This window comes from Seriola aureovittata, chromosome 14, assembly GCF_021018895.1.
Source record: "Seriola aureovittata isolate HTS-2021-v1 ecotype China chromosome 14, ASM2101889v1, whole genome shotgun sequence".
Lineage (NCBI taxonomy): Eukaryota > Metazoa > Chordata > Actinopteri > Carangiformes > Carangidae > Seriola > Seriola aureovittata.
Genome location: NC_079377.1, coordinates 18,830,117 through 18,857,368, shown reverse-complemented (window position 1 = coordinate 18,857,368; position 27,252 = coordinate 18,830,117). Strand labels below are relative to the sequence as shown.

Here is a 27,252-nt window from a genome sequence, read left to right as displayed (position 1 = left end):
CCTCTGACTGCCCAGCTGTTGTAATCCAGGAGCAGAACGGAGCTCATGAAAATCTCTTTCACAGCAATGTTAAAGGCAAATTCTGGTATTTTTCCAACATACTATGAGACCTGCAAACTTTGCACCACAAAAACACAACTCAACAACACTGATCTGCCTCCTAAGCCTTTTCAAATAACTTTCAATTTTATATAAATTTTTGTTTTTACCACCCAAAGCGGATCCTTATGCAGTTAGCAGAAAGGAGCTAATTCCAGGAGCTAATTTCTGTTTACTTTCGTGACTCAGACACAAGCCTGTCCTGATCCTCTTTGTATTGCAAGGCACATTTTTAATTCTTTTGTTGGGTGTACGGAAGGCAGACAGACCAGTGTCATTATTGTTATTTGCTAGGTTAATATAAATGTAAATGAATAGCTGAACAACCACAGACTTCACTGTGTCGCCCCCGCGTCTGAAAACAAAACTAAACTCTTGATTTTCCATATGTAAAGCGGTGAGTATTAAACGCTCCCTCCTCTCCATCATTTTGTTGCTGACTGTAGCCACCGTTGCATTTCACGTACTGATATCAGGCATTTTTGATGTGCTCATAATTCTCACTTTGTTACATCTGACAGCAGAGTTATTCCTCTGTTCCTGCGCTCGAGGCATGTTTCTGCGCAGAGTCATTTGAGACACACTGACAGCACAAAAAAAAAAAAAAAAAATTTAATGAACAGTAATACTTCAAGCATCTCTATCACTGCAATCATCAAAAAATTACACAATGTGCCCACAGAGTGAGGCAGAGTGTGTGGGTGGACAGAGTACATTGTTTTTATTAATCATCAAAACCTCCGTAGGTTGATAGATGATACAAGTGTTAATTAATTTCTCATAATTATACAGAGAGAGATCATTGTCGATAAACTGCAAAACATTTTGCAGCAGAAAGTAACAGTAGAGTGATTCATATTAGGTCAACCTCAGGGGGATTTAACATCAATAATACAGAAGTATTTTCATCACTGGTGTTATTTTCTTGCCTGTTTTTGCCTGCGAATGCAACTGCAGCATAAGAAGAGATATTTTTATGGCACTGTGGCTGAGAGCTATTCTGAATTTAATGAGGAATGCATTCAGCTCCCAGTCTAAGGCATGACGATGGATACTAGTTACTGTTATTACACAAACACATCCAAGTTTTAGCCAGGCCTTCAACAACAACCTCACCTTCCAATATGAAAGGAGGGAGGGAGGGAGGGAGGAGGAGAGAGACAGGCGGGGAGAAAAAGCACTAAACAGAACAACCCCCGAACAGCGAAGGCGACAATTTACATTTTTTTTTCTCACCAGTGTTCAGAGTCAGTGAACAGAGGTGTGTTTGAAGAGAGCACCTGTATCAGGAACTGTTGTCCTGACTACTGACACACAGAAAATGACTGTACTACAAGGCTATTAGAGCATGTGCCTCAGAAGAAGGCAGGGATTAGTCCGGCTTGTTACTAAAAGAGCTCTAACAACAGTCCCCTGAGGTGCAGCAGCCGACTCATCCACAGGTCCTCAACAGCTTCTTGTAAACAGGTCTTTCTTTCTGACCACACAACACCTTCATTTACTCTGCTTCTACCTCTCTTTCAAGGAGGTCAAGTCAACCCAGATAACCTCCCCAAAAAAAACACACAAAAAAAATCCCATCTTGGTATTTTTTTTCAGATCTCAAAACCTAATTTGTTCAAGATTTCAGATATTTGTATCTGAGATTTCTCCACCCCAACACAATGGAGGTGAACTGAATTTTGCTTGTGACTCTCACATTTATTTATTCATTTATTCTGTTTATAGTTTCTTTTGAGAGGCATCAGAACAAATTTAAAACGTACATATTATCACCTAATAAAATTGTTATGGGTAAACTGTTAGCAAACAACAGTTTCCCGTTTACACATCCGAGCAACAACAGCACTCACTTGGAGTCCTATTTGTTGTGGTGTAAGCCAAATAATCAACTTTCCTTCTTGCTCCAGCTGCTAACGTTGTCTATCTGTTGTCTGGTGCTGGATGATGAGTTCATCAGACCTTTGTTTTATCTGAAAACAGCTGCATCTGGAAATGAGTCTCATGAGAGCGAATAAATCAAAACCATGAACTGAAAGATGCTAAAACGTGAAGGGGTACCTGTAGAGTCAGGTGATAATCATTTGTCATTTGAATATAAAAAAAAAATAAATCGTTGGACCCACTTTCTAACTAAAGAAATGATCCCCTTGTTGTCTGTAGATTATCCAGAGAAACTGTTTCTGGGAAGACATATTGCTGATTGATTTTCCAATACTATGAGCACCACAAACTAAATTCCATTGACCTCCATTATTATGGGGTGCAGACAGAACCCCCCGCGCTAATTAAACCAAGGCTGTCTGCATGGTTAGATACCATTATGGTAAATGAAAAAAAAATTAATAATTTTGTGATTTGGTCGGACGTATCTTTTAAACAGACCCCCATGCGTGTGTTCAGAATGAATGCATAATATACTAACGCTGCAAAGAGAGGAATCTGTGTGAGACTCTCTGGGCTGGGGAGATTCTCAGCAGATCTCCTCTCCTTGTAGCAACAGCTCTAACACCCCGTTCCACTCTATTTCCCAAACCCATCATTTCCTATACAAATACTGCATTATATCGGCTACAGTCTGTTTTTATTTTCCTCAAAGACGATTCCCCTTAGCTGGCAGACTGACAGCTGTGTGTGCATGCATCATTATCTCCTTCACAGAGCTTGTCTGTTGCCGTAGCCTGTGGCAGACCTCAATCACACAGTATTAGAAATGACTTCAGTTTCCAAGGAGTGCTGCGCTTTTGGCTGCTGCAGGTGCGCCGCGCATTATATGAACCAACGGGGATAAAGGTGAACTAGTTGTCCTGCCCATCTGGAACTACAGACGTGTAAGATCAGGGACCCGGGGCTAATAAGCTCATTTGATTTAGTTCACAAAAAGCTGAGACATAATGAGAGACAGAGTTGCTGATAATGTTCTAGTTCCTGGAAGTGGAGGTCATTGAGAGCAGTAAACTGTTAAAAAAAAACAAAAAAACGAAACATAACGCAGGTAAATGTAACTCGAAAGCATCCTGCGCGTTCTGAACAGCAGCTCAAACTTGCATGTTTTTATAATCAAGAAAAACAAGAGTGGTTTTCCAATTATGTTGCATTTGCAGATGCCATTCAGCAAAACCTTAAGAGAAACACTAATTCACATCAAGCCTTAATTTGAGACTTGTTGAGGTTTGAAATGCTGCTCAGGTCTGAGGTTTGAGCATACAGTCAGGTAATAAGATCCAGAATAGAGGGTCTGTGCTAATGCCTCGGTAGATAGTGCGCAGTAGATAAATCATGTTTATAGATTGATGTCTTCCTCTATGGCCTCTGTGAATATAACAAGATTGCTTCCAATTGCATCTAAATATGAGCTTTATGCATGCAAACACACTGCATAATAAAATACCGCGCGCATGGATATGGAATAAAGAGTCTCGCTTGCCATTTCAGGCTACAGCCCACCACACCGGCTATTATCTGCTGTTTATATTCTAATATGTGACTATCCTGTAAAAATGCTGCTTCTTTGTGTTAATCCTGACAATTTGTAGAAAATTCAAATCCAGCAGCACTGGGAGGAATACATCAATTCAAAGTGAAATCAATTCTTACCCCCCCCCCCCACACCCCCCCCCCTCCTCTGCCTCTTTTTGACTTTCTCCCACTCTTCTGCTTCTCCTATCTATTTCTCTTTCCTTTCTGTAATAACTATGTGAGCAGCAGTAAATGTAATTACAAAGGGGTGGGGTTGGGAGGGGGGTGTATGTGTGTATGGTGGGGGGGTGGGGGGGGTGGGGGGGGCATTGCTGTGCATGCACAACAAAAATGCAACATTAAAAAGCTATTATCAGAAAAGGGAACATTTTGGCAGATATACAGCGGAGGGCAGCTCCCGCCATATGTTTGTGGAGACGGGCACAACAAGTCAGGTAGTAATTATCAATCATCATCAGGAGAACCTGTCAAAACGCTAGGACGGGCACACTCTGACTAGCGTTGCCATGGAGACAAGCCCACATCCCAGCAAGTGTGTGTTTACCAGGACATTAAAAATACTCTCCCATATTTTTATCTCACACTTATAAACTGTTCTTGTAGCTTCTTCAAGCCATGAGCGCTGTTGAAATGTGTAGGCCTATGTGTGTGTGTCTCTGAGTGAGTGAGTGTGTGTGTGTGTGTGTGTGTGTGTGTGTGTGTGTGTGTGTGTGTGTGTGTGTGTGTGTGTGTGTGTGTGTTAAGGATTTCCTGCCAAGCCATACTAAGGAAAAAGATTTTTCAGGGATAGAGCGGAGGATAATTTTGGTTGAGGTTATGGTTTTTGGTTTTACACCGATCTCCTTGCCATCAGGATCAGGCACGTTAAGGGTTACAATTAGCAGATGGATATGTAAATGGAATATTCTCACCATAGTAATATTAAGATAAATGTCTGTCTGTGTGTGTATGTGCACATACATAATGCATTTGCCAGTAATGAGCTCATTTCTGTGACCATACTGTTGCTGTACACAGACTCTCCATTCAGACTGTCACTGTTAATATTCCTCAGCCGAGGAAAGAGGACATTCTCCCAAACCATCATGACTTTGTCAGTTTCAATTTTACACATACGTTTTCCCCTTTTTTGCATAGCCTACTACAATTTCCCTTTTAGATACACCAGATGCCTTCAAATCTAATTTCACTCCTCACCATACAGCCTTTTTCTTCTTCTTCTTCTTTTTTTTTTTTTTTTTTAAAGTGCTAGCATTTCCAGAACAGTGTACAGTTAATTGTGACTTTTCACAGAATCACACATGAGGAATGTTTCTGGAACATTTCCAAATGTTTGTCCAAGCGACCGCCATGCTTTCAGATGACAATCAATTTCCATGTGACCTCAATCCATTACCCTTCCAGGAATCAGGATTATTTTCACTTAAAACAACCTCTGAAAATTAAATACATAAGCAAGTAAACATGAAAGCAATTTAGGGAGAAACGGGTGTAAGTGCAGTATGAATTTTCCTGCTTTATTATGGCAGTCATTTGGAAAAAAAAAAAAAAAAGGGTAGTGTTCTTAATTCATTATTTGTGCGCCGTTGTGCATGCTCCCCCTGGGGAGAAGCAACATTACTCTTTCATCAGATCAAATGAAGCGAAGCCGTGCCGTTCCAGGAAGAGCCAATTAAACTGTTCAAAGAAGTTTATTATTGCGACGGATTATGAAATCATTCTCATCGGATTCATTGGGGTGTGTGTTTCGACAGGGGTGTGAATGTGTGTACTTTACCACTGCGCAAACTCATAAAGGGCTGTCGACTCAAGCTTTCCATTTGCAAAGTAAATAGGAAATTATGGTACGCAGTCACAGTGTTACATGTTTTACAAGAGAAATTTCACAAACTCAATTTATAGTCAAAATAAGCCGCAATTACAGGGAGCAAATCGTTCCCCCAAATCTCTTGTTTTCTTCTTTCGTTCCCTCTCTCTTTCTTTGTTCTGTCCACCTCATGTGATCGCCTCATGATGGTAGCATCGCCTGTTAAGTACTTATTAACACACATCACATTCAAGACATGGCTGGGTTTAATCTTAACCCAGATCCTCTGACTGACACATACACTGAGGAATGCAATGACCTCTGACCCCTGGAGAGCTTAATAATTTCACCCTATTTAGCTCAACACACACACACACACACACACACACACACACACACACACACACACACACACACACACACACACACACACACACACATATATATACACACAGTGTACTTGTACAATGAAAGAAAAAACTGTCCAGTGTTGGCTTAAGTCCAACAAGGCACAATATTTTTATTTTTCTGTGTGTAATAACTCACAGCTGTCTAGGCCAAAAATACAACAAATACACTACAACACAATAAAGGCTGTAATATCTGACGAGTGAACATGTCACTCCAGCTTTTCCTTGTGCCCAAGTGTTGGCAAGTGGCTTTTAATGTCTATTGTTCCAGGATAGGAAATTAAAAAATAAATCCCATTTTCCAAAGAAATGTTAAGAGCATGCGGAGGGACTGTCCCAAATACGTACACACCCTGTTGTTCCAAGAGTGCCAAATGTAAAACAGAGTCAAAGTTATATAATGTGGAGGATTTGCTAAAAACGGGATAACCTTCAAACACTTCCACATCATTGATACTGACAGACTGCAGCAACAACTCAGTAGGACCGGGGCTTTAAAAAATACAGTATTTCAATTTGGCTTTTGAGGGAGAGAGAGAGAGAGAGAGAGAGAGAGAGAGAGAGAGAGAGAGAGAGAGAGAGAGAGAGGGACAGATAGAGGGAGGGAATGGGGGGGAGATGAAAGGGAGCAGTGGATAAGCTTCAAGGCTTATCCTATTCATTACTGGAGGAGAAAAAAAAAAAAAAAATCACAGCATCGTCCTATAAATAAATGAATGCCAGGATAAACACGGAGCCCATACATCAATAAAACATATGTATTCTAATAGATCACGCTCTACTTACACTTGATGGGATTGAATCGGCCAATGAGCCCAATCATAGGGACTTTATCATTTTGAAAAGCTACACAGCATTAAGCCATGGTGATTATAAATAATCATCATTCCCATAACAAAATAGGCCAATGGGTACTTTTATCTTTCTGTTCTTTTTTTTCTTGCTTATATGCTAATTTATTGCATTATAGGGATTTAAGGAGTTCATTCCAAAAATCTACAAATAATTTAAAGAACACAACACAACAAGCTCGCTCCTGTTCTTTCTATTTTATGGGTAAGTAGGTGCATAATTAAAAAGAAAAAAAGTTACACTTGTAAACAAATATCTAAAGCAGTTGCCAGCAGTGACACTGTTTAAGCAGACTCTCTCTTTTCCAAGAAATTTCGTCATCATTTTGGAAAAAAAAAAAAAAAAGGAAATATCAATCAAAGTCATCACATACACTATAATCCTCGCTTTGCCAACGTCATCCATCAGCCGTGTAACAATGATTTTTTGACGTCACTTAAGCTACAAAAGCTCTTTTCAGAAACAACAGCCGACAACAAGCCTCAACCTGCAGACATGAGAACGATGCTTGACATTTAACGCAGCAACCGGGGCTACGAGGCTGCATTCATGAGCTGTTTCTACACCAGCCTCACTGGCAGAGACAGACTTTGTAAACAGGATCTACAGTTACACTGATGAGTCAGACCTGTTCACTCCAGGTTGCAACATGCTGTTCTATCATTTTTTATTAGGACCTGTATCACCAACTCACATCTGGGATTTTTGTGGAAATATGACTCACTTACAGCTACAAACCAACCAAATCTTTTTATCATGTAAATACAATCTTGCTCAAGTTAAACCTTGCTCATCGACAGTGACTCTTCCACGTTTGACAAGTGTATTAATGGAATAATCATCTAAGCCATTATGAACGAGGTCAACCCGGCCTGGCCAGCTGAAGTGCAAAGTAATTAATGACATGCTCTGCAGTTTATCAGAGTTTTAAATTACACAACTGCTTTGGAGAAGAAAAAAAATCTCTTATGCTAGCTTTTTTATCTCCGGTGACCTGTCAAATTATTTGCACTTATTATGCCACATCTGTTAATCACTGACAACAAGACAAGTTTAGTTCATGCAGAACATATAACTGTTTATTTTCTGTGAGCTATATGTTATTTAACTATACCTTATATACTTCATAGGTTTATCTATCATTTACACTAAGCACCTTTATTATGATAGTCACATCCTGTGGCAAGCAGAAGCCAGAAAACTGTCTTCGTTCAAGGACACTCCAACATTCAAATATTTGAAAGTCTGCTGAAAATAAAAAACTGCATTCATGACTTACAGTGTGTTCACAGAAAACCATATATAACAGGATAATGTGAATTTTAATGTTACTCTCATTTAAAGTAGTTCACGTTTGGCGGATAACTCTGAAAAAGTGGGTGTCGTGGTGTCTGTACATGCAGCAGCAGGGAGAGATTTCAAAACAGTCACTGCTTGCAGCTGCAATAACATGAGATGTGTGACGTAAAGAGGTGACTAACTGTGTTGGATCACCTCAAGTATTTCATACTGTAGTGACATGAAAAAAAAACAAAAAAAAAAACACAATACCTGCCTGAAAAGTAAGAAATCTCTTCATCTACAAACTTTAGGTTATCTCTGTAATATTGAATGTAAAATATTCAAGGGCAGACGTTTGGCTTTCAGGAGAAACTTAAAATATGTGAACGCTACTTCCTGCACCTCACATGATTTTATCAATCTAGAAGATAACATATTTTTATAACATTGGTAATATCCTGCTTCCCATCAAATGAATAATAAAAGAAAACATTGAGAATGCTGCATAAATAACTTTCACACTTTACGGGAATTATATCATATATCCGTTCTTTACTGTCTACTGTAGCTCGTATCATATTCAATATTTGATTTATGTGCAATTCTAGTGTTTTAGGGGAATATTGGCTGTATAAAAATATAGAGTTGATTTTTTTTTGTACACAAAAACATGCAGAGGAGATTACAATATTTTTTGAACCTAGAGGAGTGACTGCTGTGTTTCTCTCAGTGGGTCAGGAGTAGGTTGTATGTGGCCTGAGAGGCGAAACACAGGCAAAGAAAGTTAGCAAATAACTCACTAAGTCTATTGTTGTAAACGCACATGTTAATAATTGAAGGCGACTAAGTTGAGTATATCAACATTTTTATGACTCCTCTCATATCTAATCTGGATTTAGATTTGCTGGACTGTCAGAGGACTCTGTTTAGAGAGATTTTAGTCGTCTAAATTCTGTGATTTGCACTCAACACAACATATAAATCCTTTATATGTCGATACTTTAAATGAAGTAAGAGTATGCCTGGGTGTTCTTTCTTCCTCTACTAGTCAATTATCCCTGATCAGCACTGCTTCTCAGAAACCTTTGCACTGGAAATAACAGGCCCAGACCTCTGAAAAGCTTATTCATCTCCCTGCTCTCTGTTTGCTTATAATTGATAAGCAGCAGTGCAAAGGAATGTGTGAAGAGCTGGGGTGTTGCTAATGACATAACAGGGAATAGCCGAGAAGTTCTGCTAATGCTAATGCTAACGCTGCTGAAGCCAGTGGAAGACGGTGCTTTTAGTCAAAATAGCAGTGTGGCATTAACTCTGTCTGTGTATAGAGCAGTAAATAAGACACCTCCTGATCACAGTGCATTAAGGCTACTCATACAGAACGACATGTTAAGTTATATGGTGTGTGTGTGTAGCCTGCAGTGTAAAAATGTCTATCTTTCATTTCTTGTAAAAGCCTCATTTTACAGATATGTAAGGACATGACAGCGTGCAATATAAGTGGCCTTTCACTGGATGTTCAGTACATTATACTGACTATACAGTCCATGTCCTGATTATGAAATCTGACTATAATGCTACAATATGTGCTCCTTTCTCCTCTAAATTCCCGCTCTATGGCCTCTGTATACCATGACATATGGACGATGAAAAATTCATGGGCTGGTGGTTAACACAAATCTGCAGTGGAGATGGGAAAACATGAGCTTAGCAAGCAATTTGCCTATTACATTAACAGACGGGGCTGTCATGGGATGATACTGGCGTATGCATATTTCATCTAATCTGATTTCATGTTTAAAGAGCGAGCGAGAAAGTGGTTCAAGTTGTGGAAACAATGACATCATACTGTATGGTCGTCTGGTGACCCAACCCAATCAAGCAAGCAGGACTGAATGTTTTTTAAAGATATTATCTCAAAGTTCAGGGCTAAGATTTTAGCATGTTTGCTGCTTTTTACCTTTCACTTTCCCTCATGTCGTCTTCTTCTCTGGTACAGTTTAATTTTCAGTATCAGTTTCAGTGAGAAGACGTTTGACCAAATAGGAAATCACCCTCGTAAATACACATGAAGCACGACCAAATGCAGCCGCAGATGTACAAAACTATCACACACGCACCACATTACAAAAATAGACTGTTAAATTCTGTTTATGATCAGTGCATCTGGACATTGTTAATATATTGAAGCAATAAACTGTTTGTTATACTGATCCCACCCTGGAGGATTACAGAAACTGATTCCTAAGCATTGCACTGGAAATGTTTCTTTTTAATAAAAATCAAACCAGCGCCGAGTGAGAGATATTTCAAACAAAACACACTGAGCTGAGCATGAAATATATAGTTTCTGTGCTAAGGAAAGAGACCTGGGGAATATAGGACAAATGAGAAAGAGCAGGGGAGGTGGTGGGCTGGGGGGGTGCAGCTCTTCTTAACTGCTTTGCCTCAAACATGATTGCCTCACTAACTTTCAAAAATACTGTTGATTTAAGCAATGTGCACACACAGGGTGTTAGGTTTCTGAAGGGGGGGGGGGGGGTAGGAAGGTCAGCAGTTTGGGAGCATAAACTTCGGAATCAGAGAAATTGGGAAAAATGTTGATGATAATATTTTCCCGAACAGACGGCCAAACGAGCGGCTGTCAAGACGCTCCGCAGCTATGCGTTGCACATCTTGTTTAAATATATGATATGCGGCACCTCTGTGTCGAGCTTACAAATGTTTACATTATTGCTTCGTAGCACACACACACAGTATCCCTGCCAAATGAATGTGAGTAATACTCAACAGAACTATGCCAGCTAATAACAAAACCTTGAACCTTGTCATCTGTCATTCAGTGCTGCAGAGGCCAGGCCCACTCAAACTATTTCTGGCTTTTTCACACAGCACAGGAGCGTCAGTAATGCCAATATTATTATAGTACAGTTGAGTATGTAACACCTCCTTTATATAAGAGCTTGTTTTTCATTCAGCACATCAGCGAAGGAATATTTGTACCAAGGAGGTCTTCGGCACAAACTTTTATTTCCTTTTCTGCGATTGTGCTGTGGCGATATTACATTCCTCCTGGCAAGAAATTAAATTGGGGACACAAAGTAGCACGGGTATAATCAATCCATGCTGGCAGAGAATGCATGATAATTATAAACAAAAACTGTGTCATTCCCCATGAGGGAAGCAGCTGCAGGGGTGACAGGCAATGCTGAACATGAATATGGATCACAGGACTAAAGATCTGGTAACTGACACAACTGCAGTTTTGCTCAAGCTGGCTCCCAAGGAAAAGGATGCCAATGGTGACGCGGGCACACACACACACAAAAAAAAAAAAACAACAACAAAAAACCTGAATATAGATGAAGTTAGATAAAGAACAATCTCTGATGACTGTCACTGTCACACCAGGAAGGACCTTACATCATCCAGTAAAAGTCAGAGCAAATACTGAGGATGTCAATGTCATTATGTAAACAGGAGCACGCCGACGTTTCATTACTCACCTCCAAAAATACAAATAAATCAGAATGAGATTTATTTGTATTTTTGTGCATGCTCAAATAAAAAAAGAACATATGCTGCTGATTATATAATAAATCTGCACAATGATTATGATGTAAATACACCTACTGTAGTGTTGAATTCATAACCAGGCTACCAAGAATAGACTGGATTTCACCACCCAGCTTTCATCTGATGGCTGCAGTTCACACCATACTGTACCAACAGGCTGGCTGAAACTTTGCAATAGCACTTTTTTTCTTTCTTTCTTTTTTTTGCCTGAGCCCTCCTCGCCTTCTCTACCCCCCGAGGTAGCTTGACACACTTTCATGAATTAGCCTAGACAAGACGGACGGCTATTAGAGCTGCCACAGCAGATTTGGCTGAATCCAAAAGGTCAGAATTAGCATTGAGGGAAGCATCGAAGAAAGTCCTAAAATTGTTCCCCAGATCAATTTTTAACTTTTTAATATTTCACAGCTGCCCAGTATTACTTCTTACATGTCCACAGTGCTGGTATTTATCCTAATAAAGGTGGATTTAATGTGGCATTTATAGCTGCTTTTTCATATGGAGCCCATAAATGGCAGAACTTTACTCAGCAGCTGTTTCTTCATACATATGTGCAAACATTCATCTGTGTTGTTTGTGCCCAAAAGTAAGACGCCCTTGAGGCCTTAGTTCGCTTGGCAGAATGATGGAAATTACTTAGCTCTGCTGTTTTGAAACAAATCACAAACAAGTCTCCTAGCAGCAATTCAAGCAGAAATAAAAACCTGCTTCAAACCTAGTAAACCTTCATGTGAATAACATCAGAAATCTGGTTGCCTTAGTCAAAAAAAAAAAAGAAAAAGTAGAACTCCCTTAGGCTCTGAAAATAAACCTTTAGCTTAAATGTGGCTCACACAGGAATGGCATTATTGAGCCAAGTGAATGAGCAACAGCAGCCACAGGATGTTAGCGTTACTATTCATAACTTATTTTCCTATGCCTAAAACCGTTTTCCCTTCTGCTCTCACCTCTGCTGCTCTCTTAAAATGCAATTACCTACTGGTAAATTTACAGGAAAAGAAAAACAATGACTTTTGACCAGAGGAGCCGTTACTGTGAATGTCAAATTGATGTTGCACAAGAGCCCGCTGAGCTCCACTGTGCTACCAAACACAGGAAATATAAAGAGAGATGAATCACCATTATTCCTTTGTCTTAGCCCGGCTCGAGGTTAATAAAATGTCTGGGTTCATGAGCAGCGGGGAAAGCACAGTGAATGGCAAATAGACATGTTTCAGCACTTCAGACTTCATTCCTCACTGGAATCACAGAATGTTTTCTGTAGGTGTAACGGCGTTTGGATGGTGGTCGCTTCTGTTCGTACACAGACAGACCCCCTCTGGGGACAAATGAACTGACTCTAAATGAAAAACTTATTGAAAAGCATATTGAAAAGCAAATGATGGTCAATTGTGTTGTATTGAATTTCACTTCTACTCTTGATTGACTAAACTAAAACAACATTGATCAAAGGCATGTTCGGTTTATATGGCTTCAGTCCATGTGGGGCAATGAAACGTCCAAAAGGATGAAGAGAAGAGCTGCAACATTAACAAGTGATGGAGGAAATGAAACCACAGCACACAAACTAATGATCTCTACACAAATCCAAATTACAGCTACAGACTTCCTCATATTGTTTAAAACTCCTTTGTCTGCCTTTTTTTTTTTTTTTTTTTTTTTACATCAAAGCCAAGTGACAGGTTGTATAAAAGACTGAGTTTGGGGATTGTTTAGAAGCTGTCCAGTAAATTTTGTGATTTTTATTTTTTTTAATTTTTTTTAGAAAAACTGAAGGGTTATTTGACTTTGGAATGAAAAAATCTTTGTACTTCTTTAGCTAAATATAGCATTAAAAAAAACTATTAAATTTGGTGCAGCAGATTATGGCCAGTCTTTTTTCCATGCATTCTTCTTCCTTGTCAAAACCTTGTGCCTACATTACCCAAAATGCAATTTGACCACCGACAGTTCAGTGGAAGATTCAGGTGTGTTATGCCAGTAGCTGCTAACGTCGTGTAGCCTCAGGCTGCTAGCCTCAAGCAGAGGTGAGGAGCAGGTTACAGAGGTCTGGTAAGGTCACGTCTTTCTAACCCCACAATCTGCAGTTTTCATTTTTAAAACTTGTAGTTTTTAGACCCAACAGGCGCTGACTCAGGTGACATATCGTGCGGCTCCCTCTGGAGATTTGAGGGACTTTTTTCACACACTGTATGTATTAGTATTCCCCATTGCCTGTAAACTGGCTTTGATGTGTAAAATCAGTGCACTTGCCCTTTGAAAAACCCACTGGATTATGTGAGAAATGCATCATCACAAACCCTTAAAGCAGCACTGCTGTTCCCAGCTCATGACATACTGTTGTGTTGGAGATACATGTTTTCAGACACAGCAGCTGTATTTGGCCCAAATGATACACTTTTCTTTTCTGTTCTTTGTTCATTGATGGTCTTCATTTTGATAGGCAGCCCTTAAACAAATTAAAATTTTAAATGGACTCAGGTATTTTTTTCTGAAATGGAATGAAATCACTTGGCCCAAAAAGTGCAAACACTGTCCATTTTCCACTAAAAGCAGACTTGAACAAATGGTCAGGGTAACCAAAATGACATAATTGAAAGTTTGAGCTGAACCCTACTGTGAGAATGAGTTTTAAGTGCATGCCTACATTCAGAGCTCAGGACATGAGGAGTTTGATTCATGGGGCCATGTGCAACACTCCAAATGCCATAAACCACTGCCGCTGTAATGGCTGTGAGTATTTCAGATGAGCTAATATGATAACTTATCTAAAAGGCTACAATCAAATCCACACTCACCAAACTCGTCACAGATGCTCTCGTTCTGCAGCAGGGCGGGGTGTTCGAAGGTGTCCCGGCAGTACAGGATCCTCGTGTTCCCGCCCAACGCAGCGATGCCGCCCAGCGCCAGCACCGTGTGGTCTATGAGCAGAGAGGACGGCTGCTCTCTGAGCCGCGCCAGAACTGAGCGGTAGCGGCAATACTGGGGGTAACTGAGGACCAAAACCTTCCGCCCATCCTCCTCCTGGCCTGAAAAACACACACAGAATACAGACAGAGGTTTAGAGGGTCCACAGAGATGAGTTTCATTCATCATTCAGCAGGGAATTCTTTAAAGGGAAACAGAGAACGTTTTGTTTCTCAAGTGCTCCTGTAAGATTTGAGAATGGCACCACTTAATTTTACAGGACACACTCATTCTTCCATTTCTGTTCACATTTTATTACTTTACTCTCTCTCATACATCATTCTTTAGCTGCTATTATATTCTGACTCATCTGCTGCCAGTGTAAGGTGAATACGGTCCTTTTACTCCTCACCACTGGCCTTAAACTGTAAGGTTTCCTGTAACCTGTGAATGAGATCTTAGACTTTACATAAATTCCTTTTGTAATTTTTGTTAAGTATGAGATTAAAGTTAAATGTGAGATTTTTTATGTATATTTTACTAAAAACGTTATTTATTTTCAATAATCCCTAAACAGTAATACCTCTCTGCTACATGTTAATTCCTCCAGTATCAACCTTGATTTTGGAACGGTTGAACTCTCATGCTACCCGATATATCCTGTCACAATGACGTGTGTTTCAGGAAATGCGTGACATTATGGAAGCAACATTTTGTGACACCGCTTTCACTCTGACTTTTAATAGTTTCTTAGTGTAAAGTCTCACACCCTGTCCTATAATAATAATGTATACATGTCTGCTGTGCATATGACATATGTGGTTGGGCTGCATGTCTGAGATTCATGACATGCACTGCTGTTAGGCTGACAAGAGGAATGTCAAGAGCTACATGCCAGCTATTTTGTTTGACAGGGTTTTTTTTATTTATTTATTTATTTATAAACAAGCAAGTTCCTAGTGGGAAATCCTCAGCAATTTAGACAAAAAGTGTGTATATGTGTGTGCGATGTGCTCCTGACTGCTGACCTTGTCACCCACCAATCACCTAAATGTATAAAGCTATTGATACCTGCTGGGAAATTATGAGAAAAACAAGCAATAACAACTAAAGTAAAGTAGTAATCTGGCAACGCTGCTTGATGACACAGCTCGCTGTTCCTCTCAGGCAGTAGTGAAACCTCCCATCAGCGCACTGGCTTTACCACCACCTTGGCGGTGTTGCTTCTGATGTGGGTGTGTGATTAGTATTCCACTGACAGGGTGTAAGTTTGATTAATGCATTATCACCTGCGACAGCTAACTGGCAAAGAAACATTTTCCATTATTTGGAGAACCTCAGGACAGGAAGTAAAGCCTGAGCTGAAACAATAAAGTACCATAAAAGCCAGGAGGATGTACTGATAGACAAATCAAACTGCTAATATTACACTGATACCACGTCAGAGTCTATTGCCGTGCTGAGAGCTCGGTGAGGCTGTTATGTAGGTACAACTGTGCTTTGAGTTAAATGTGAAGTTCTTGTTCAGCATGCATAATGTTTGACAGGAGTGTTTTGGGAGTAGGTTTGCTAGTATATATTCACAAACCAAAGTACCAGATAAACAGAGATTTTGACTTGTGCTGATGGTGCCACGGTAAATGAGCGTTAAGGGATCACCAAAGTTTTTGCATTTCATCCAGAGGGGAACATGAAAGTCTGCAGCAAGTTTCATCACAATCCATCAAATAGTTCTTGAGATATTTCAGTCCGGGCCAAAACACTTTCATCCCTGAGTAATAAAAATACCATAAACTCACTGTTGAATAGTTGCCACAGAAAGTATGCTGTTATTATTGCAACTTAAAACAGTTGCAAATACAAGTGTCAAACAAGTTACTGCAGGAATGTTTAAGAGAATTAAGAGATTAATGAAAAACTATGCTCTGGTTGCAGATACAGGACTTAACATGATAAACTAAGTGCTATTGATAATATCTGTTCAATACCTGCCTCGAACCAGCAGACTATACATTTTATTAAATGTGGCCACTTTATTTTGCTTCAATAAAAACCTGTTCTCACAGTATGTCAGCTTCTGTATGTGGAGTTGATGCACTAACACAGAGTTAGCTGCAAAAGGCCACAGGTTACTATAGGTTGCAGTTCTTATGCAGACCTTCTCTCCTGCCACCCACATAACAGAAATATAATTTCTAATTACATGTCCAATTATTATTTTTTATGCACCAGGGGATGGAACTGGGTAAATAAAGCACTGAAGGAAATAAATACTATTGAGCTCATTTGAAGGTTCAGAAAATACATTTCCCAATTTTTAAAGATGATATTGGATTACTAAATCTGATTAGTTTTATCTGCCAATAAAAGTAAACAAAACTGAAAGGAAATGATCTTACTATGACACTATGTAGTACAACTTTGCATGACATGTAACAGTATACACAAAGAGATAACACATAATATAATATGATACAGGCCAGCAGTCCATTATTGTTTTCACTATCGATTAGACTTTCAATTATTTTCCCCAAGAACCGATTAATTGTTTAGTCCATGAAATGTCAGAAAGTACAAAAGAAATGCCACAGTCATAATTTCCAAAAGCCAACATGGACATTTTCTAAAGCCTTGTTTTATCTGAGCAACAGTCCAACAAGTATTCAGTTTAATATGATAGAGGACTAAGAAAACCAGCAAACACTCACATTCAAGAGGCAGAAACCACTGATACAAGATAATAAACTATGGTGTCACTGGTCCAAAGCTCCCATGGGTATTAACCTGAGAATGTGACCATAACAGGTTTCTAATCTTGTGATTATATGATAAGAAAATGACTCATGACCTCAGCAGGGGTGATACAACACAGGACAATACAGCACAGTGATTTGAAATTGGCCCAAATCATAACACACGGACAATCTGAGCATGTGCATTGTTCCTTAAAGCTTCAGTCAATGTCACATTTCGTGGACTCATTCGCTCTTATAAACTGTTGTCTGAAAGGAGAGAGCTAATATTTTCCTAGCTTACAAAGCTGACTACACGGTTCAACAGCTGATGGAGCGGAGTCAGACAGTTTGAAACATGATTTTTATATGAATTATTCACCGTGCTGTCCGCTCTTACAAAGCCCTTGGACAGGACATTCATGGGAATTTCTGCTGGTAAGTTAATATTTCAGGGGAGGATAACTAGCCAGCATTTCACCTTGATGTACAGTCAGTTTTAACAGGTCCATTCAAAAAATTTATTTTTCCTTTTTTTTTTCTTTGCTGTTATTTTATCAAACTGGAGGCTGATAAAAATCACTGAAATGTGCAGCAGAAACAGGCCAGAAAGGACAGAATTCATGACATATTTACAGCAGCTGCATTCCCGACAATCAGCGCAATTAGTTCCACTGTACTCCAATATGACGACCACTTCAAAAGAAATTATTAAAGCCATTCAACCAGCACACACACACACACACACACACACACACACACACACACACAGACATAGACAGCATATGCAGAGGTAGGAGCCACAAAGCCCAGAGATGTATAATCACACATATTCCTGCATACATGCACAAGCATATCACGCTGCGGACACACACATTCATCAAAGATTGCGGCAGTTGTCGTGTGCAATTACAGCTCAGAGGTAGGGCAGGCTTTGTTTCCAAATGTCAGGGATTTTATTGTAAGCGGTCACCGTCAGACCTGCTCTTTCTCCTGAGGACCCTCACAGCATTTCACTTGATTAGATTCAATTTGGAGAGAGAGCTGCAGGGCATTAATAATGGTACAAAGGCGTTGTAAAGTATGCATGTCAGGGTGTGTGTGTGTGTCGGTGCGTGTAATGTACATTGAGTGTATATAGACTTTAAAAATTCCTTTTGTTCTTACAGCCCGACCTTTCAGAATAAAGGACGTCCTTATCTGTACGCAAGCTTTCTAATTGGTTTGGGCTGCGGCTGCATCACTGGAGAGCTGGAAGACACAGTGAGAACATTATGCAATTTGTCTCTCTCTCGCTCTTCTCTCTCGCTGGACCTCTTTTCTATTTGTCCTTCTGTCTGTCTGTCTGTCTGTCTGTCTGTCTGTCTGTCCTGGCGGAAGTATAGCGTGTTGATCAAACAGCTGTGGCGCGGCAGATTATTTTCAGAACACGCTGTAAAGCTCCTGACCTCATAAACAACAATAGTGTCAGGGTCATAACTGCTCTACGGGACAGCTGACGTTACAACCACTCAGCCAGTGCAGCACTCAATAAACTCTATTACAGTACAACATACAGTAAACCCATGAAGTCCACCAACAGTTAAGCAATATATTTATGACCATACATTTCATGATCTGTGCCCCGTGCTTGTCATGGTTAGTAATATTAGTTGTATAATGTCTTGTGTGGCTCTTTCTAAAAAAAAAATAACTCTTCACAATACAAACTCATACCAGAGAGTCTGTGTTACAAACTGGAGAGGGAGGGGGGGCGTGGATTATAAATGACATGGGGTTTTACGAGCTAAGAGAGCCCTATTGAAAGATGCTATCGAGTTGCTTTATGTAGGATCCAGTGTTTTTGGAGCTTGACTCATCCTAGGGATTAAAAGTCAGAATATTTCGACCCCTGTTGCTTCAATTTTGTCCGCTCTTTTTTTTTTTTCTTTTTAAATCCTAAAGTCTCTTGTTGAGTCCCGCGGCTTTGTATTAATCTAATGCTAAACTTCAGGAGTACCGCCTTAATCTGTGTTGCACTTCTATTATCTTAAATGGTTTACAAATAACAAAAAAGGAGAAAATACAAATAGATAACAGATGTATGATACGATCAGAGGGCTGCAGTGCAGAACAGGGTAAGAAGATGAACAATATGTGCTGTACAGGTGAGATGTCAACTGTGATTTAAAAGCACAGACACATTTCTGACATTATAGTGATGCATACAGTTTTGGAGCTAAAAATAGAAATTCTTGTTCCGACATTTTTATTTAGTTCCTGTCAGACAGACAGACAGGCAGACAGACAGGCAGACAGGCAGACAGGCAGACAGACAGGCAGCCCGCATCAGTTCAGCTGAGCTTTGTTTTTGTTTTTTTACTGCTTCTACGTGTGACTTTTAGTTTGTTATTTTAAAATCAGTTAGCTAGCATGTACTGATGGTTGGTTGACAGAAGCAAATGTAGGAGTGATATTATCATACGTTTTGTCTCATTTAAGAGTCTGGAAGAGGAACTTTGTTCGAGCTGTAGACACGTCACGGGTGACTGAGAAGCTCAAGTAAAAAGTACATTACAATAATGCGACCAGGATGTGACAGAGGCATGGATGAGTTTCACTGTGTCTAGAGATGACAGGATAGATCTGATCTTACTAACATCCCAGAGATTAAAGACGTGTGACTGAACCAGTTTTCTAATGTACTTTTTTATTTTAATATGCAGGAATTATGTGACAAGAGCGAGAGAACAAAGCTACTGAAGTGCATGTGTGAGCGTCAGGACCAATGATTTAAAGGTATGTTTCTTGAGGTTCGAGCCACCCACTGATGTCTGGGAGACAATTATATAAAAAGAATGGTCTGTTAAAATCACTTGAGGCTTGGAATACCTTAACATGACATCAGTCAGGAAACACATTACTGAGAGTAGCTTTCTGTTTCTCATTCAGAGAAACATATTAGTGTTTCAGGTATTGTTTTGACCAACGGTGGCATTAAAGAAACTGTACAATGAATCAATACAGGATGTTACTGCTGTGGTTTTGTAGGATTGTGCTTTGCTATGAATCGTGACCCAAGGGATACGACGGATGCCACACAAATGAAAGAGGAGAGAAGCCAAAGAAAGCTGTATCTGTTGATTTTCTGAAGACAAAAGCATACAAACATCACTGAGCAATATTGCTCTTCCTCTTCTTTTCATCAAAACCTTTACAAGCAGAGATGTGGAGCAGAGCGCAAACAGTGAGCAAAATGAATAATTCCAGTGCAGAGCTTTTGTTTTGCTGATTTGAAGACGTGAAATAAAACAACTGTAAAAAGGGATCATACTGCTGCTGTTGATTGTACTCATTTCCTGGCTTCCAGGCAGCCACTGTTTTCTATTCAGAGCAGTATGACTTGCAGAGCCTTTTAAGTTGCTAATAATACATTTGGTGCTGCGTTAAAGAAAACAAGAAAATTTGAGAGTCGCCTGCCAAACAGCAACTTTTTAATGCCAAACTCATATCATCCTTTTCACAACATCTGTGCCGGCTTCCTGCCCCGTCCTCCAAAAATCTGATTCCTCTCAAAAAGCCTCGAGAATTGAGATGCTTTTAGCAGCTGACTTTTAAATTCTTGAATTTCCCTCGAACACATCGATGCGTTTCAAAACAGACAAATCACTCACAAATGCACATGAATAATAGCTGGTTTTAAGTCTCTGTAAGTTGATATTCTTACTGTGCTGACATGAAATGACACCAGTGCTGAAACAATTATGTTTAAGTGACTTATTGTTTTTCTGGTTCCAGCTTCTCAAATGTGAAGATCTGCTGCTTTTCTTGTAAGAAAATATCTCAGGTATCCTCAGATGAGAATATCTTTGCGTTTTGGTAAAAAAAAAAAAAAAAAAAAACCCCAACAAAAAACAAACAGACATACAAACTTGGGTTTGAAATGGTGAAGGACATTTTACACATTTCTCTTTTCATTTCCTGTAGTTGTGAAATAACTGCTCAATTAATCGCAAAAATAATCAAGAGAATGATGAATGATAAAAAATAATCACTAGTCTCAGCCCTGAATGAAACCACCGAGACATGATGGTGTTGCATGTTTAGGAAAAAGTTTGTGATGTATAGGAGAGTCACAGTTAATGAGCCAAAACTTGCAATAGTAACAGTATAGTCCTTTAAAACATGTTAAATGGGGAATACTGCACTAATGTATCAGACTACACTGTAAACGACACTGCTGCTGCAGTCCACAGCGGACTGGGAAAGTCATTAGCTACAGTGGCTGGCATGAGACACTCTGCACAGTAAAAACACAGATCTCAATCTACTCCAACATAGTAAAAGCAACATGCTGTAATATATGTGCGCAATTTTTGGTTCATAAATATGACAAAATTATATTTAACAGCACAGCGTGGATGCGATATTTGTGGGAGAAACGTTCCAGTGAGCCAGCTCTTCCTCTGAGGAAAAACTCAGCGCTCAGTGAAAAGGGAAGTGAGCAGACTGTAGTGTAACGCAGCCACACTGTGTATGAGAGAAACAGGAGTGGAAATAAGTATGATGAGAACAGGCTCTGACACTATATTAAAGAATTAAAGAGTATTTTGTGCAATTACACCAGAGGAAAAATTTCTGTTTCTCTTCCATAACAAGCATGATAAATTACTCGTCATAATCAAAATCTCAGAAATGCTGCGTACGGCATGAAAGTCATTAATTGTGGTTGAAGCAGCTGCTCCGCTGGATGAATAGCTACTACAATATTAGATGAAACATCACTGTTATCATTGAATTTCAAAACAGAAAAATGAAAGAAAAAAAAAAAAAAAGGTCTGAGATCCTCTGTAGGAGAATTTCTAGCAGTGGCTACGTCGTAATATGAGGCCTGGTGACAGTTAAAAGCAGATCTGTGCTGGCTAATTAAAAACCAAATGTGACTCAAGTAAACTGTGTCATTTACATTCAACCAGGCTTAAAAATATTCAAACTGCCCACAAGCTCTGACAAGATCTCTCAGGCAAGTGTGCTCATTTCTCTTGTCACAGACGAGCAGGAAAAAGCTGAAAACCATTACTCTCATGCTTGCTCTCTGTCACCCGCTGAAGTCCTTAAATCACTCACTCGGCTCAAATTTGCTGTTGTCAACATTTCCACATTATCTGCTCGGCCAAGGAATTTACTGGATCCCCCTGCTGCTTTTGTGGGGTTGGCAAGAAATGGCAAGGCATGTAACCCAGAGCCAATAATGTCACTTTCATATTTGATGTTTTCTTTTGTTTTTTGCTTTAACACTAGTTGTAACACCAAAATAAGTCCAAAAGCTTTAAGGCAGAAAGTAACAGAAAAGATGGATAGAAGAGAGAGAGAAAGGGAGAGAGGAGAAGGTTCTCGTTTGGTATTCTCACTCCATCCTGCGGGCCCTCCACTCTGTGCTCCGTATTGATCTCCGAGGTTGCCCTGTTTCCATTTAACCTCATAATATATAACACATCTCTGATTCATCCGCCTCTTCTCTCTCTCTCTCTTTCTCTCACACTTCTCAATGACGGGACATGACACTGAGAGGGGGCCATATAAGCAGCAGCAGGCGCCCGATCTGGCTATTGGTTTCATGTTATTGAAATCTGACCAAATAAAGAGGGAACAGCATCTGTCAATGACACCAAATGGAAATGATGCGTGGGGTGGGTGGGTGTAGGGTGTAGGGTGTATGGGGGGGGGGGTGGTGGAGTGGAGGCGTCACACTCGCACCAGAGGCAACCTTGTGTTTCCTACCAAGAGAGAATTACATAAAACAATGAAATAAATTCAGAGAATTTGCATGATTCACTGCTCGCCCAATCTGTGAATGACTACACCATCTTGAATAAAACAAAATGTGCAAGAACATTTCGCTAATTACAAGATAGTCTGTGCTGTAAACAAAACCCCATTAATCACACGCAGGATGCCGCATCAATAAATCACTACATTGGGGTAAAACAAAGCAAAGTAATCACACAGTGTGTCACCGTCACTCAGCTTATTTTGATCAAAGGGAGCAAAACTCGATTAATATTTCAGATTTACTTTATAGATCTGCATAGAGGAACATACTGTGTTTGCAAATGACTCAGCGGCCGTCCGTCATCAGCATCACATCAGTCACACACACTGACTCGCCTTTCCCCTGTTCATCATATCAGCTGCAAGCTGTGCTCATATATACCAAACACACAATGCACACAACACACCATTTAAAGGGATACTCCGCCTAAAATCAACCCTCTGACTATCTAATTGAACTGGGCAATATAAATATGACTGGAGTCAATATCAAGAATTAATTTCCACATACCACATTCATATTAATATCTTCCATATGTCACATATAAATAATAAAACTGATGATCGAGCCAATTAACTCTGCTCTGTTAGGCATTACATCAGACAAAGCTCTTCCCATGTGCTAAGGCTGCACTAATCAATATTTTATATTAACAATGGATCAAATGACTATGTGTATTGTTAAAGGAGTCGCTCATAGTGATGAACCATCACCTGAGTCTGTCGGTCCCATCAGCATCTTTTCATTGTTGTGGTTTTAGGGCCCACAAGTTAACTGTTTTGGTTCACTGTTACTGCTCTCTTCAACCTCATTTCCAGCAGCAGCAGCAGCTGTTTGCACCAAAAACCCCACCACTGCACACAGCACCAAACAGCAGATAGCATGGTGTGATGTTTTTCTCACGAGTTGGTGGAGACCAACATAGAGTTGGAAGACAAGTGAATATAGGAACAACATTCATCACGTGGCAGGAAACATAACTCTACATGAATGCTAACGTTGCTCTGGGTGTATAAAGTGCTGTTTGCTAACAGGCTTTAATATATCAGTGTTCTGTTTATGGGTCATTTTACTCCCAAGTTTTCAATTAATATTTGTTCAAAATCATTAATTTAACAGCATCACTTTGTAAAACAATAACAATTTATTGGAACATTTGATTTCTATGATCGGTTTTCGGTGGAAAACAGCATCAAAGTGTAGAAGCAGCAGCATAATCTTTTGTTCATTCATAAAACTCACTATGTTCCAAACACATTTAAATTTTAACACAAGTCTGTCAAACATGGCTGTCTCCAGTTTGAATTTTTTGTTTATTGAGCAAGCAACTGTTTATCTGTCAAACCCAGGAGCAATTTCAGACCAATAAACAAGTGGGAGGCTGGTTTGTCAGACGACTGGGACACTAGCAGTGTATTTAGACATATTATGGTTAAATATGAATGTTGGGGACACACTGAGATTATGAATGGAAGCAGGAGAAGTGGTTTGTGCTGGGGGAATTGTTTGAGAAGTTTCTCTGGGGGGGAATCAGCTGATCTGTCGCTGTCTATGATAGAAACATTTTCAGGTCTGATATTGAAAATATCAGAGCATCAGATACAATGGGTGGAGTATGACTTGTCTGTTGCTAATTCTTCTAAGAGAATCATAGTCTCACAAAAGGGCACAAACACCCAGAGGAAATGTTCTATTGAAAGTGTACAGAGGACAGAGAGAGGCTAACACAGAGAGAGAGAGAGAGAGAGAGAGAGAGAGAGAGAGAGAGAGAGCCCTCCATGCATGCTGGCTCCTGTTCTTAATTATAGTAAAGCACTAAAGTGCCTCATTCATTTCAGCAGGGTGGGGCAGCGGCCTGTGATAAAGAAAAAAACAAAAAAAATAAAACGTTTATATAATTTTCACCTCAATTTATTCAAGTGTGCAGCACAAAGATTGAGGACACAGCGATGCATACAGAAGGCATGTGCATGTGCACACATACATGCACTCACACACACACACACACACTCAACTAGAATTCACCCTCATAAGGAGTGTACACAAACAAACACACACACAAACACAGACACACACAGACACACACACACATAAACATGAAGAAAATTCAACTTCCCTCAGTTTAATTCCATCCCAGATGTTCTTGTGGTTGACGGGGGGGGGGGGGGGGGGGGGGGGGGGGGGGGGGGGGGGCTGTACCACATTTTCAAAAACACACACCCATATTAAATGTTTTCAGTTAAACAGAGAAGGGAAGAGAAGAGAAGAGAAAAGAAGAGAAGAGAAAAGAAGAGAAGAAGAAACAACACAAGCACTTTCCTCCAGTTGATTTATGTGATTCTATTACATTAAACATTCTTTCCCCTGAGCAGGCTCAGCTCCCTAGCAACCATCGCTCGCAGCCCTAATGTGTCTGGCACGGGGCCAGGGAAAGCTGCCTGCCTTATTGATTGCCAGATTGAAAAGTTTGCATTTAATAGGTCCTGTAATACATGAAGGAATTATTCAGAGAGGCTCCTTGTCAAAAACCCAAATTGGTTCCTTAGACTATCAAAAAACAAGGGGGCCTTGTAACAAATGAGCTATCAGAAAGCCCCAATGGGCCCCTTTTGAGCCTGGGATGAAATTATACGTAGATTTGGCCCCTCAAAATTATCACAGTCATGAGGAAGGAAAGCTGAAGTCATGATTACTACAAGGTTAGAGGCCACGTTGTCACTTAAGATGAGAAAGACAAGTTTGTGCCATGTTGATCCCCTTTTGTGTAGTGATGGATTGGCCCTAAACACTGTTCGCTGTCTGGTCCCCGGCTGCATCCTGACTAATGAAAGACTACTGCTGGGTTTTGGGGGTCAATCCACTTATGGCGCAGTCAATTCTGGGAGTAAAAACAAGCTGCTCTGCAAGAACCCAAAATGTGCAAATACCACAGGGAGCAAATTTAATCAACTATCTTTGGTTGCAGAAATGCAGCTGCCTTTTGACTACACAAACAAGAGAAACTCTCTCTCCATGTCCCTCTCGCTTGCCTCAAACAAGCCTAAAAGCTTTTACACCCAGGTGATGATACTCTATCTGCTATGACGGCCACTCTCATTTGTCACGCAGCTCTGTCCGACACAAACTCAATTGAGCAGCTGTGATCAGAGATCTCAGAGGTTGTCACCCAAAGAGAGGAAGAGGGATACATAGTTTCCTCTACTCAACAACCTGTATTAGATAGCGTTTTCAACCCCACACATCCTCCTCCTGCAGAATTAAATGGATGACATGTTTGGCTTTAAATGTATCTTTAATGGGACAGCAAGTTCCCATTTGAGTGAGTTCTGCGGGAAGGTTAGAGCAAGAGAGGGAGAGGGAGAGAGAGAAAAAAAAACATCTTATCAGGAGATTGGGAATTGGGTCAGGCAAGGAATTACATGCCATTCTGGATCAAAGTTGCTGTGTGTATTTCCTCAAAGAAGGGCCCCTCATTATCAACTCAGACTTATTTCTCAGGGTGTATACTGTGTAAAAGGAAAAAATGATTTAATATGTTTTCAGTAAAAGAATGAAGCGAAAAGAAAAAGCAGGAGGAGTGGGGGGAAAAGAATAATACTGAAGGCTATTTGGGACAGGCATGTTTCCCAATGGTAAAACTGTAATGAGAAAGAGAAGAGAGGGAGGGAGGGAGGGAGGGGGGGAGGGAGGGGGTGTATTTGTTGGAGATATATATATATATTTTTTTTTTTGTATGTGTGTATGTATGTGTGTGTGGGGGGGGGTGGGTGGGGGGGTGAGGGGGGGTTGTCATTCAGCATGGCTGCATTGTAAATTCCTGTCATTATATAAGAACCTCTCCTTCTCCCTCTCTCGCTCTATCGTCAGATCTGTACGGAGGAGGAAGGCTTTAAATAAACAGCCCGTTGAGTTAAGCCAACTGGAACCCTTTTCAATAATTATATCCAGCACAATACTCAATTTACATTGCATTTATTTAGCTTAAGGACTTGACAATGTAGCAAAGAAAAGAGTGACATTAGCGGCGGATGATAACAACTAGAGCGGTGCGCTCCCCAAGGGGAGACGTTTTAGTCTACGGCTTAGAGGGAGACTTTACAGATAGCAATATGTCATTAAAAACCAGCGCCATCTGTTCAGATTTCTTGTTTATGTGCTGTCATGGATATAAAGCGTATTGAAAACACAAAAGCAAATCCCAGAAATGCAAACTGCAGGATTTTCTCTTGCATACTTAGCCGTGCAATTAGTTGTGATTACACATTCTAACAGCACCACAAAAAAGAAGAAAACGACCAC

The 27,252-nt window shown here is 40.0% G+C and overlaps 1 protein-coding gene across 2 annotated transcripts in view; it reads right to left on the bottom strand.

Moving 5' to 3' along the window:
• arid5b (AT-rich interaction domain 5B) overlaps window positions 1-27,252 on the bottom strand; it is a 76,787-nt gene that overhangs the window by 27,726 nt on the left and 21,809 nt on the right. For both annotated transcript variants that reach the window (XM_056395023.1, XM_056395024.1), the window contains one exon: window positions 14,301-14,531. In XM_056395023.1, the coding sequence (XP_056250998.1) occupies window positions 14,301-14,531 (231 nt within the window). The remainder of the gene's footprint in view (window positions 1-14,300; window positions 14,532-27,252) is intronic.